This window comes from Pantherophis guttatus, chromosome 2, assembly GCF_059756535.1.
Source record: "Pantherophis guttatus breed Tessera chromosome 2, ASM5975653v1, whole genome shotgun sequence".
Classification (NCBI taxonomy): Eukaryota; Metazoa; Chordata; class Lepidosauria; order Squamata; family Colubridae; genus Pantherophis; species Pantherophis guttatus.
Genome location: NC_142064.1, coordinates 11,854,702 through 11,868,706, shown reverse-complemented (window position 1 = coordinate 11,868,706; position 14,005 = coordinate 11,854,702). Strand labels below are relative to the sequence as shown.

The window sequence follows — 14,005 nt, the reverse complement described above, 5'->3', positions numbered from 1 at the left end:
CCCAGATCTCTGTTTAGCTAAAGGAGTCGGAGCCAACAGACATCTTTTCGTTAAGCATTGTAAAGATCACAGTGCCCTCTAGTGGTGGCCATGCAAAGTGCAGGGTTTAAATTTTCCCCTAGGTAGGAGAAGGACTTACAATTTTTCATTCGAAGAAGAAAAAGAAAAGCTTAAAGTAAGAGAAGGGAAATAAGAGGCACGCTGCAAGTGGTCCTCAACTTAGGGCTGCAATTGAGCCCGCAATTTTTGTTGTAAGTTAAGTCACAACAGTCGTAAAGCAGGTCGTCACATGACTGAACCCGCTTTTTGCAAATATTTGCAGACTGTTAAGTGAACGTTACAGTTAAGCAAACCCATCATTTTGCTACGAAGCGGTTTGGAGTGACTGTATGACTGGTTGTCGCATGTACAACTGTGGCAGTGTCCTCACAGCCACATGATCAAAATTTGGATGCTTGGAACCAGCATGGATGCTGAGAAACGCCCAGCCGGGCAGGCAGGAGGCAGGGAATTAGCCTTGAATCCAGTGGTGGAATTAATTTTTTTTTACTACTGGTTCTGTGGGCGTGGCTTAGTGGGCGTGGTGCGGCTTGGTGGGTGTGGCAGGGGAAGGATACTGCAAAATCCCTATTCACAGCCCACTCTGGGGCCAGCCAGAGGTGGTATTTGCTGGTTCTCCGAACTACTCAAAATTTCCACTACCGGTTCTCCAGAACCTGTCAGAACCTGCTGAATAGCACCCCTGCTTGAATCCTTGTGCAGTCGCAAAAGATCCAGAACTGATCCCATTAAATTCCATAGAGCCTTATTTATGTGTTCTCAGGCAAAGGTGTCTGGGAAGATTCCTGTATTATAAGCTGAATATAATAAAGCGGTTAGCTGAATCAGAACAGAGCTGGTAGGGACCTTGGAGGTCTTCTAGTCCAGCCCCCTGTTCAAGCAGGAGATCCTATACCAGTGTTGGTGAACCTTTTCAGCACCGAGTGCTGAAACAGGAATGCACATGCGGGGGGAGCGCCAGAAACCGGAAGAGCAGTTCCCAGTTTCCAGCATGCGCATGCGTGCCGGTCACCTGGTTTTCCGGTTTCTGGCACACATGCATGTGTGAAGACCAGCTGGTCAGCAAGCATGCACATGCTGGAAACCGGAAGCTCAGCTTCCTAGCATGCGCATGTGTGCCAGGGAGCTGCTCTTCCGGTTTCCGGCACTCCCACGCGTGCAAAGACCAGCTGGCCAGTGCACATGTGCACGCCGGAACCCGGAAGAGCAACAGGCGATGGCTGGCTTGCCAGGAGAGATGGCTCTGTGTGCCACTTTGGCACGTGTGCCATAGGTTCACCATCATGGTCCTATATCATTCCAGACAAGTGACTGATTCATCTAACAATTGCGGCAAAAAAAATATTCATAAAATCGAGTGGGATTCTTGCTTAGCAACAGAAATTCTGGTGCCAATTGTGTTCAGTTGAGAACTACCTATACTACTCGTCCGTACAGGTAGTCCCTGACTTACAAAAGTTCATTTAGTGGACGTTTGAAGTTACAACATCCCAATGGTCAAGTGATTTACATTCAGATGCTTGACTCATATTTATGATGGTTATGATGGTTGCAGTGTTCAGGAGTCATTTTGCAACCTTCTGGCAAGCAGAGTCAATGGAGAACCCAGATTCACTTAACAACCGTTACTAACTTAACCGCTACAGTGATTCACTTAACAAAAGTGGCAAGAAAAGTCGTAAAGCGGGACAAACTCACTGAACCAATGTTTCACTTAGCAACATAAATTTTTGGGCTCAGTTGTGGTCGTAAGTTGAGGACTACCTATAATTCAAGGCACCTTCGTTTGGTTTGGTGGAACCGAACACACTACCTTCTCGAAATCGATTAACTGTGCCGAATCAAATATGAATATATGCTGCCCTCTCCTGGCTATCAATAAGAACAAACATTTCTTGATGGGAGTAGGGAATAACGGACAATAAGAACTTGGGTTTCTTCAGGCTAATTTGTCCCTGTGGAGAAAGCCACCAGCCAGTTCTTGTTAAGAAAACTTTAGCAAAGGGGAAGTCACAGCCACCAGCATTTTAGGCAGAGCAGAAAGACAAACGCTTGAATCTCCTTTCTTGTTTTATTTCAACACTAAAGAGGTGGCCTAGATATAGTTGATCTCGTTGAAGCCTGACACAGATGGAGCCCTCAGTAATCTGAGGCTTTTTAGCACCAGAGGCAGGAATGAAGCTGCCCTCTTTTTTTAAAATAAATAATAAATAAAATTTAAAATAAATGCAGAGTTGCTCTAGCCCAAGGGTCTGAAACGTGATTTTATTGAGGGCCACATCAGGGTTGTAGTTGACCTCAGGGGGGCCAGGTGGTCATGGCCGGGTGGTCATGGCCAGCTCAACCTTGTTCACTTTGGGGGGGCCTGTGGTGGCCTGGGGGGGCTGGGGGGATCCATTGTCTCCAGCGAATGCCCAGAGGCCGGTGGCAGCCCCGCTCTGGTCCAGGGAGGCCCCGCAGATCTAAGGCTGACTGCGTTCTGGCCCAGATGGCCCCCAAGTTTTAGAACAGCACCTGTTGTGGCCCGTACACGGCCTGTGCGGCTGGTGGCTGATTCGGACAGCGAGGAGGCTGGTGTGGTGCTGCGGCAGCAGCCTGTGCAGCTGGCACTCGAGTCGGACAATGAGGAGGCTGGAGAAGATGTGGTGCCAGAGGCGGGGATTGAGCCAGGGCTTTCAGAACCTCCAGAAGCTTCCTTAAGTGAAGAGGATGAAGAGGAGGAGCCTCTTCTCGATGCACGGGCACGCAGAGCTGCCAAAAGGCAGAAGTGGCTCCTCAGGAGGAGATCTCCTTGAGAGTAAGGCTTGGGGCTAATTGGCCACTCCCTTAACCTATTTAAGGAGGAATGCCGAATGAAGCAATTTGCAGAGAACAACTTCGTTCATTCTCCTTTGTGCCTCGATCTTAGTTCTTTGCAAATTGCTTCTGGGCTTTCTGCCAACCATACTAAGATTAAGATTATTTATTCTGTGGATTCTTGTAGGCTGTTAAGAAAGTTAATTAACAGCCTTTGTTTTGGGGGGGGAACTTATTTAATTTAGTAAAACTAAGATTTGTACAGACTTTGTGTGTGCTGTGTTCTTTGGGGTTCGTAGCTGGGGAATCTGCTAGGATACAGAGCATTGATCCACCCAGAAAAGTAGGCTAGATTAGAAAGTTTAGGAGGAAGAATCTCTAAAGAAAACAGAGGAAAACCTATTCTGTAACGTTGCTAGCCTAGAACCCAGGCACTGGCCACTAATTCTAAAGAAGTCTTATAGCTTGATAGTTCAATAGGCAGCTGAATGCTAAATATTGGACTAAAATCCACACATGGTTGGAAAAAATGACAAGAAACACATTGACTTTAAACCTGAGATATTTTTGTTAGGGATTTTACCAGAAGTCTATAATAGTGAACTGAGATATTTAATTGTAAATGTTTTAACAGCGGCTAGAATTGTATTTGCTAAGAATTGGGAAAAAAGAGAAAATACCTACTGAAGATGAAGTTATTAAGAAAATTATGGAATGTGCTGAAATGAGTAAATTGACATTTGAAATTCGAGAACAGGAAGATAAAACAATATTATTTGATATGGGATTTATTTTATCAATGGCTAGATAATAAGGCATGGAAATGAAGTATGAAATATGAAATTAATGTGATGATAAAATATACGAAGTGATTTCTTAGGGAGTTAAGCCTTTGTTAGATAATTGTTAAATGAGAATAATGATATTAAGAGATATATAAAATTGTTAAATAAGAGAAATTAAATAACTTGTAAATGTTGGATATGGGATTAAGCACAAAAGAATTTTAACTGATCGACACACTTTCTGTGATTGTAATGATGATGTTATGTTATGTTATGTTTAAAAATAAATTAAAAAAAAAATAGGCAGCTGAATGCTAAATGGTTCATCTGAGGCCACTTATTCTGATCTGAAGAAGTTCAGTCCTGGCACACTGATCTACAAATTATTATTATTATTATTTATTTAATTTATATACCGCCCTACTCCTGAAGGACTCAGGGCGGTGAACAGCCAAACAGTAAAAACACATAAATACAAAATTTAAAAACAAAGTAAAATCGAATTAAACAAATTTGGCCCAAGACATATTAAAACCCCAATCATTTAAAAACCAATTTAAAATTTGCGTAATTAAAAAGAGGGAAAAAATTAGGCCAGGCCCGCCTGGTGGAATAAAAAGGTCTTAAGAGCGCGGCGGAAGGTGCGCAGATCCGGGATCCTCCGTATCTCCGGGGGGAGCTCGTTCCAGATAGTAGGTGCCCCCACAGAGAAGGCTCTCCCCCTAGGGGCCGCCAGTCGACACTGTTTGGCCGACGGCACCCGGAGAAGCCCCTCTCTATGAGAGGGTACCGGCCGATGGGAGGCTATTGGTGGTAGTAGGCGGTCCCGTAAATGTTAAAGCACAACCTCAGAAGGAATTTCAAGACGTTATTGGATGATGCAGGGATTTTACAGTAGAAAGACTGAGAACAGATGTCATATCCATCAAGTCCCTGTGTCGTATCTCCTCTCTATATCTGCTCAGATATCATCATCATGGATCATCATGGATGAGGGGCTGCCACAAAGAAGAGGGAAGGGTCAACCTATTCTCCAAAACACCTGAAGGCACGACAAGAAGCAATGAATTGAAGGTAAAATTAAGGAAAGAACCAACCTAGAACTTGGGAGGAATTTCCTGACAATTGGAACAGTTAACCAATGCAATGGCTTTGCCTTCAGAAGTTGTGGGTGCTCCATCACTAGAAGTCTTTTAAGAAGAGATTGGATAGCCACTTGTCTGAAATGGTATAGGATCTCCTGCTCGAGCAAGAGATTGGACTAGAAGACAACCAAGGTTCCAACTAGTGGTGAAATGTAAAATTTGTTACTACTGGTTCTATGGGCGTGGCATGGTGGGGGGGGGGGGTAATGTGACTGGGTGGGCGTGACCAACTTTTTTTTTTACTTTTAAAACCATTTTTTAAAAAATGCTTTTAAAAGCCTCTGACGATCCCAGCTGAGCTGCACGATCATCAGAGGCTTTTTTTTTACTTTTAAAAGCATTTTTTCGGCCAAAGAGGTTTGTAGAAAAAATGCTTTTAAATATTTTTTTTTAAAGCCTCTGATTGCGCGGCTCAGCTGGGCATGGGGGGGGGAGGGCAGGGATTTTTGCTACTGGTTCTCTGAACCACCCGCCTCCATCGCTACCGGATCGGGCGATCCGATCCGAACCGGGAGTATTTCACCCCTGGTTCACTCTCAATTTGGCAGACAAGTTTCTATGGAAGAGGGGAGATCACACAGGATGCCAGATTTTTGGCGCCTCCCTGTGGGGACCTTCAGAAGTCCTTCTCCACGGTCTTGGGTTGGATTGACCGAGGTTATACGGGAGGAACAAACTAACCAACTTTTTGAACTGCACTCCGAAACACACAAGTAACCAATGCTACTCCTGAGCAAGTGATACAGCATGGCAGAAACTTTACAGCTTAATGAGAGTACGTGTTGCTGCACCTTGCACCAACTGAAGTTTCTAGATGATTTTCCGGGGCAGTTCACTTTTACTTAGAAAGTGAACTACATTAAACCATGAAAAACAGAAAATCCAAGTTATTTCCTCACACCACCCCAAAAAATCAACCAGATCCACAGATTTGGGATGGGGCAGCCCCATCACAGTATGGTATCTCCAACTTCCAACCAAGATACTACGATTGAGAGTTTCAAAAGCTGCTGAGGGGTCCAGCAGGACAAGGATGGTTAAAAAACTTCACCATGAACAAAATCAAGAGTGAAAAAACAGCAACAACAGAAAGACGTCGATTTCTCTATTTTTTGTTAGAACTTCAGCAGGTGGCTGCTGTGTCCATTCCCAGCCACAAGATGGAGCAAGGATAATCCAGAATATATTCCAGGCAAGAGAGCCGGAATGTAAATTTCAATGCTGGAGTCCAAGACACACACCCAAATTCCTGACAACCCTCATCCTTGCCAGGAAAAGAATTCTGGCAATTGGAGTAATGCAAAGGAGGGAAAGGTTCATCAAACAGAGAATTCACAAAGGCAACTGGCAACTTCAATTCCAAGCATTCTTGATGAATGTCACAACAGAAATCTGGCATTAAAAATAAGTGTGTTTATGCAAGTAATTCTCGATTTATGACTGTAATGGAGGCCAGCATTTCTATCATACATCATGACAATCAGAAGTTGAGGCACTCAAATGACTGACATGGTTTTATGACATTTTTTGGCAGAGGCCATTAAGTGAACATGACAGTCGTTAAACGAACCCATTTTCACAACGGACATTTTTTTGCTGGAAACTGGAAATAAATTTTTTTTGCTGGTTTCTGGCAAAAAAAAAATTGTCATAAATTGTAGTCATGGGATTATGGATCCCTGAAAACAGTTGCCAAGTGCCCCAAAATGTGATCATGTGAATGCAGAAGGGAGGCGGCCGTCATAACTTTGAATCTGACTCATAGTACCTTTTGGGGAGTCTATCATGACTTCAACAAGTTATTAAGCAACTGGTCATAAATCGAGGATTACCTGCAGTTTTGATCTCCTCTTAAGGTCTGGCTATTGCTATTACATCACTGCACACATACCTTAGAAAGTAACCATAGGATCCGGTGCTTTGATCAAAATGATAAAATGAGCATCATCCTGATGTACATAGAAAAAGGGCGGAGCCTGTGTCATAATAGCGCAACGCTTGTTTGATCTTTTGCTTCCCCTTACATGAGTCTCTGCTAGTAAATGACGCATATGCAGAATGCAGCCACATGGGTTGCTACGGGAGCCCCTCGTTACTCCCATATAACACCTCTCCTGTGTGAGCTGCACTGGTTACCAGTGGTTCTCCGGGTCCGCTTCAAGGTGCTGGTTCTCACCTATAAGGCCCTACATGACTTAGGTCTGGGATATTTGCAGGACCTTCTCCTGCCTGCCTCTCACCGTCCTGTTCGCTCACATAGGGCTGCTCTCCTCAGGGTTCCGACGGCGAGCCGATGTGGTCTGGCGGCACCCAGGGGTAGAGCGTTCTCTGTGGGTGCTCCCACCCTCTGGAATGAGTTGCCTACTGAGCTCCGGGTGGCTCCTGATCTCCGCTCCTTCTGTGGGGACCTGAAGACTTGGCTGTTCAAGCAAATCAGGCTGACTCTGATTCTGGGTTTTATTATTTATTATTTATTAGTTAATTTGGTTTAAAATGGGATTTTGTTGTACATATTTTTAACTTGTGTTCGCCGCCCTGAGTCCTTCTGGAGAAGGGCGGCATACAAATACATGAAATAAATAAATAAATAAATAAATAAATAAATAAATAAGTGATATCTTTTCAGAGGCAAACAAAATTAGGGAGCTAAATGGCCCAGGTTCATTGAGCCATTGGTCTAGTCTAGTGCAAGGGTGTCAAACTCGATTTCATTGAGGGCCACATCATGGTTGTGTTTGACCTCGGGGGGCCGGGGTGTGTGGCCAGGGGAACATGGCCAGCTCGATGTCACTCGTTTCGGGGGCACCTGTGGTGGCCCGGGCGGGGCTGGGGGGATCCTCCTGCAGCCCAGCGAAAACGGAGCTCGGGAGGGCTGCACCACGGGCCGGTCCTTCGCTATTTCCAGGGTGGCCCTGTGGGCCAGATCTAAGCACCCCGTGGGCCAGATCTGGCCCACGGGCCTTGAGTTTGACACCCCTGGTCTAGTGGTTAAGAGCACCAGGCTAGAAAATGGGAGACTTGGAGTTCTAGTCCTGCCTTAGGCATGAAAGTCAGCTGAATGACACTGGGCCAGTCATTCAGTCAAACTCACCTCACAGGGTTGTTGTTTTGGGGAAAAGAGCCTTGGTAGTACAGTGGTCTAAGGCACCCTGTTATTAAGCTGGTTATTAAGACCAGCTGTCTGCAATTACTGCAGGTTCGAATCTCGCCAAGGCTCAAGGTTGACTCAGCCTTCCATCCTTTCTAAGGTAGGTAAATTGAGGACCCAGTTGTGGGGGGCAATAAGCTGACTTTGTATAAATATACAAAAAGAATGAAGGCTATTGCTTAGCACATTGTAACCCACCCTGAGTCTCTGGAGAAGGGCGGCATATAAATCAAAATTAAAAAAAAAAAAAAATAGGAAGAGGAAAGTGTGTTGGATATGTTCGCCACCTTGAGTTATTTGTAAAAATAATAAAGGCAGGTTACAAATAAATAAATAATTACTGTATTTTTCGGAGTATAAGATGCACCAGAGTTTAAGACGCATCTTAGTTTTTGGGGAGGAAAATAAGAAAAAAGCTAATTGGCAGGTGGATTGGCCTCCCAGAATACCCCAAATCAGCTGTTCACAGAGGTGAATCTTAGCAACAGGTTCCTTGGTTGTGAGCTCTGTGCCTTGCTTTTTTTTTGCTTTTTTTTCTGCCTCTGAAACTTCTGAAACTCCGTTTCAGAAAAAACTATTCCCTGCCTTTGAAAGCCTCCAAAACAGAGCTTCAGAAAAAAAGCCTCTGAAGCTCTGTTTGGGGGCTTTTTTCCTGAAGCTTCGTTTCTGATGCTTTTTTCAGCCTCTGAAACCTCCGTTTGGAGTATAAGACGCAGCCAGATTTTCACCCTCTTTTTTGGGGGGGAAAAGGTGCGTCTTATACTCCGAAAAATATGGTAGGTAGTACTTACAAAAACAATTTAAGCCCAAAATTTCTGACAGTTGTTAAATGAGTTTTGCCCCATCCTATGACATTTTTTTGGCCACAATTGGTAAGTGAATCACTGCAGTTGTTAAGTTAGAAATATGGTTGTGAAGTGAGCCTGGCTACCCCACTGATTTTGCTTATCAGAAGGTAGCAAAAGGTGTTCACATGATCCTGGGACACTGCAACCATCATAAATATATGCCGATTGGCAAGCATCCGAATTTTGCTCACGTGACCATGGCAACATGCTGCAACAATTGTTGAGTGAAACACGTCATAAGTCACTTTTTCGGTGCTGTTGTAACTTCAAATGGCATTACATAAATGGTCTTAAGTCGAGGATTACCTGCATTAGATGGTTTGTCGCACAGTTTCTTGTTATTATCCTCTTGGCACCCAGATGGTCCACCAAACAAAAATACAGATTCTAGGGGATGGGAGAAAACTTACCTGCCAGGCTGGGAGAACTTTTCCAATGTCATTTAAGTTGATTCCATCTCCTTCTTCACATTTTCCTTTGCCAATTCTAAACCAGGGATAGACAAATGAGTCAAATAAAGCACGATTTATGTATTTACCCTGTTTCCCTGAAAATAAGACATCCCCTGATAATAAGCCCAATCGGGCTTTTGAGTGCATGTGCTAAAAGAAGCCCCCCCCCCGAAAATAAGCCCTCCCTGAAAATATTTAAACGCAGAGCTGGAAATCAGGTAAGATGGCAAGAGGAGCCCCATCTTGCTCCACAATAAGACCTCCCTGAAAATAAAGTCAAGCACTTATTTCGGGGTTCAAAAAAATATAAGACAAGGTCTTATTTTCGGGGAAACACGGTTTATTTATTAAATTTATTATTTATTAAGCAAATTTATATGGCTGACCAACTCACACACGGTGACTCTGGATGGCTTACAAGATTAAAATTTCACAATGTAAGAATTCATAACACAGAGAGAGAGGGGAGGGGAGGGAGGGAGGGAGAGAGAGAGAGAGAGAGAGAGAGGGAGGGAGGGAAGGAGGGAGAGAGGGAGAGGGAGAGAGAGAGAACGCACTGGCCGCAACCACACAATCACACCAACCACTTGATCGGCTCCATATCACCCTGGACTCCCTAGGCCTGCTGACAGAACCACATCTTCAGGGCGTTCTGAAAAGATAGCAAGGTGGGGCCAATCTTATCTCTGGGCCAATGGCATTTCAAAGGGAGGAAGTCACCACAGAGGAGGCCCTGCTCCTTTGTCCCACTAGACCAGGGGTCTGCAATCTTAAACACTCAAAGAGCCATTGAAGTGATGTCCCGGTGCCTGGAGGCCGTACGGATCTGGATGGGGAGGAACAGGCTCAGGCTCAACCCATCCAAGACCGAGTGGCTGTGGTTTCCGACGTCCCGATATAGCCAGTTGACGCCATCACTGACTATTGGGGGCGAATCATTGGCCCCCACGGAGAGGGCTCGCAACTTGGGCGTCCTCCTGGATTCACGGCTGTCTTTAGAAGAGCACTTGACGGCCGTGACCAGGAGGATTTTTTATCAGGTCCGCCTGATTCGCCAGTTGCATCCCTTTCTGGATCGGGACTCGTTACGCACGGTCACTCATGCCCTCGTCACCTCCCGCCTGGACTATTGTAATGCTCTCTACATGGGGCTCCCCTTGAGGAGCACCCGGAGGCTCCAACTGGCGCAGAGTGCGGCCGCGCGGGTGGTAATGGGAGCGACATGGCGCTCCCATGTAACACCTCTCCTGCGCGAGCTGCACTGGCTCCCGGTGATCTTCCGGGTGCGCTTCAAGGTTCTGGTTACCACCTTTAAAGCGCTCCATGGCTTAGGGCCTGGTTATTTACGGGACCGCCTACTACCACCAATAGCCTCCCACCGGCCAGTACGCTCTCATAGAGAGGGACTCCTCCGGGTGCCGTCAGCCAAACAGTGTCGACTGGCGGCCCCTAGGGGGAGAGCCTTCTCTGTGGGGGCACCTACCATCTGGAATGAGCTCCCCCCGGAGATACGGAGGATCCCGGATCTGCGCTCCTTCCGCCGTGCTGTGAAGACCTTTTTATTCCATCAAGCGGGCTTGGCCTGATCTCTTCCCTTTTTAAAATATGTAAATTTTAATCTGTTTTTAAATTATTGGGGTATTTTAATTTGTCTGGGCCAAAAAGTTTAATTTGATTTTATCGGGTTTTTAAATTTTGTGTATTTATGTATTTTATTGTTGGCTGTTCACCGCCCTGAGTCCTTCGGGAGTAGGGCGGTATACAAATCAAATAAAATGAAAAATGAAATGAAATTTGGACCCGTTTCCCACAGAAAACACCAGGAGTCACAAAACCTGGGTGGGTTCTCTTTTTCCACTCTCACTCTCTCCCTCCATCATTTTCTCATTTCTCTTTTTCTCCCCTTTTCTCTCATTTCTCTCTCTCTCTCTCTCTCTCTCTCTCTTTCTCTTTCTCACACTGTAAAATATGCATTCTGAGCCTTAGCTCTCTTAACTGTCTCACTTAGCAACACAATTTTTGGGCTCAATTGTGGTCGTAGGTTGAGGACTATGTGTACAGTATTGTCACAAGCAGCCAACTGGCACAGCATTACATGTCCAATTCAAGTGACTGAAATCTTTCTGTCTTTTGATCAATGTTTATTCTAATTCTCCCCAATTTGGTATCTGCCATTCTGATGGTTAGGAATTCTGTGATTAGTCCCAGTCCCTCTGCAAAGCCAGGAAAGTCACTAGGGTAGCAAAACTTATTTCTTGCATTTTAAACTGTTTCTTTCGTATAAACTGGATACTTACCCTTCTCTGTCTATCTGTGGAAGAGGATGCTTAGGTGTGTTGCGGAGTTTTCTGTGGAACTGTGTGAAGTCAAGTTTCTCTGGTTGCAAATCCCAGGTTGCCCCACTGTAGAATCAAAAAAAAATAATAATGGAGAAATGGAGAAGGCTGAAAGACTGAAGATTTGGAAGGAACCACCATACAAAATGGTAACTGGGTTTAACAGGGAATTGGGAGCACTAGGCAAACAAATATAACTGATATAACATTTCATTACCAAAGTAGGTAACATCATCAGTCTGATAATGAAACACTTGCAAGAAAACAATTAAGCTCAGAGAGCTCCAAGGAGTCCTCAGTTCAGCCCTGAGTTACAAATATTCTCTTCTATTGAAACTGATACAAGACTATGCACTGAGTATGGGTGCAATCAAATAAACAAACCATATTACTGAAGTGAAGAAGGCAGTCCAAATAAGGACTTCTGCCATTGTGAAAAACAGAGTAAGAATCAGAACAAGAGAAGGTCTACGTTGCAAATTTGTTCCAGCATTGACAACTGACTGATTTGATGGCAAACAAAATTATACTCGTATTAGTCCTTAAGCTGAATTACTAAAATATTCATTAAGACCCAACTGGTAAATGGAGATGTACAAAATGGAACTGAAATTATGACATGACTGACAGAGCAAAATGTAAATTAGAAAAGAGCGATGGAATCCAGAAAAGTTATTAAATCCTCAAATGGCATCTGAATGTTGGGCCTCTTTTGACAGCTGAAATGGCAGGTAAGGCCAGGTGACCAAAACTTCAGCTATTAGGATCAAACTGGTCCTTCAAATATGAAGACCAAGGAAGGGCTGGAGACAGAGAAAATCAGAACATTTGCTTTATATGCCTGTGTTCAATTCCTGTCACTCAAAAAAATCTTTTCCCCAGCTCTGTCTGTAAATTTGGTGAATTACAACTAATTACAGGTAGTCTTTGACTTACAACCTCATGTAAGCCCCAAATTTCCATTGCTAAGCAATTTAACATGAGTTGTGCCCCATTGCCCCAATTGTTAAGTAAATCACTGCTGTTAAGTGAATCATGTGGCACTACCTAAGAGTTAACAAATACTTCCCACATCCTCCTTCGTTCTGTGGGCAATATTCCTTTTACACAATGGTTGTCCAGCCTGTGGGTCTCCCTCCTGTCTCCCAATGTCATTCTCATTTACCATTGTTATTGCTGTTAGTTCGTGTCCGACCCATCGCAACTCCATGGCAACATTCCTCCAGGCCTTTCTGTCCTCTACCATCCTCTGGAGTCCATTTAAGCTCATGCTGACTGCTTCAGTGACTCCATCCAGCCACCTTGTTCTCTGTCGCCCCCTTCTTCTTTTGCCCTCAATCGTTCCCAGCATTAGGCTCTTCTCCAGGGAGTCCTTCCTTCTCATTAGGTGGCCAAAGTATTTGAGTTTCCTCTTCAGGATCTGGCCTTCTAAAGAGTAGTCAGGGTTGATCTCCTCTAGGACTGACCGGTTTGATGGCCTTGCAGTCCAAGGGACTCAGGAGTCTTCTCCAGCACCAGAGTTCAAAGGCCTCAATTCTTTGGCGCTCAGCCTTCCTTATGGTTTAACTTTCACAGCCATACGTTGCTACTGGGAAAACCATAGCCTTGACTATACACACTTTTGTTGGCAGGGTGATGTCTCTGCTTTTTAGAATGCTGTCTAGATTTGCCATGGCTTTCCTCCCCAGGAGCAAGCGCCTTTTAATTTCTTGGCTGCAGTCCCCATCTGCAGTGATCTTGGAGCCCAGAAAAATAAAATCTGTCACTACCTCCATTTCTTCCCCATCTATTTGCCAGGAATTGAGAGGGCCGGATGCTATGATCTTAGTTTTCTTAATGTTGAGTTTCAAGCCTACTTTTGCACTCTCCTTCTTCACCCGTATCAAGAGGTTTACCATTTACCATTACAATTTGCTAGAACCCAGAAGGAGGACACTGCTTCAGCCCTAAAGAGCACCATTTCCCCTGAGATCCACATGGACCTGAACCTGACCTTATTTAACAAAGACCTTCACACTTAGTTTGCCTTCAAGGACTTGAGCTAGCCGCTGGTGAAGATCTCCAGAGTACTCCCATCATGGCCAGATCTTCTGTGTAAAATTACCTTTTGGTGTTTTTGATGCTTTTTTAAAATCAATTTTTATCACTGCATCCCTCTCTTACTTATCTACACTCCTGTTCCTGCTTCTCACACACAAAAAATCATTGGACTTAGGAATTTAGGATTAAAAAAGGACAGAGGCTGGGAAAAGATTAAGATGAGAATTACTCGCTTAGAAAGAAGGTCGGAAGTCATAATTGTATGGTTCTTTTCTTCTTTTTCTTATCTCCTTTTTTCTTCCATTCTTATTTTCAAACTTTGCTTTTGTATTTTCTATTTTGTTACTGTGTTGAAAAATATATTACATAGCTAGATAGCTACTGTAGCTAGCTAG

General features: G+C 44.4%; 1 protein-coding gene across 3 annotated transcripts in view; it reads right to left on the bottom strand.

Annotated features, from left to right (window-relative positions):
- The window catches only part of CTIF (cap binding complex dependent translation initiation factor), a 166,197-nt gene that overhangs the window by 97,245 nt on the left and 54,947 nt on the right, over positions 1-14,005 (bottom strand). For all 3 annotated transcript variants that reach the window (XM_087885545.1, XM_087885547.1, XM_087885546.1), the window contains exons 5-6: positions 11,532-11,636; positions 9,193-9,268 (exon numbers count right to left, since the gene is read on the bottom strand). In XM_087885545.1, the coding sequence (XP_087741671.1) occupies positions 9,193-9,268; positions 11,532-11,636 (181 nt within the window). The remainder of the gene's footprint in view (positions 1-9,192; positions 9,269-11,531; positions 11,637-14,005) is intronic.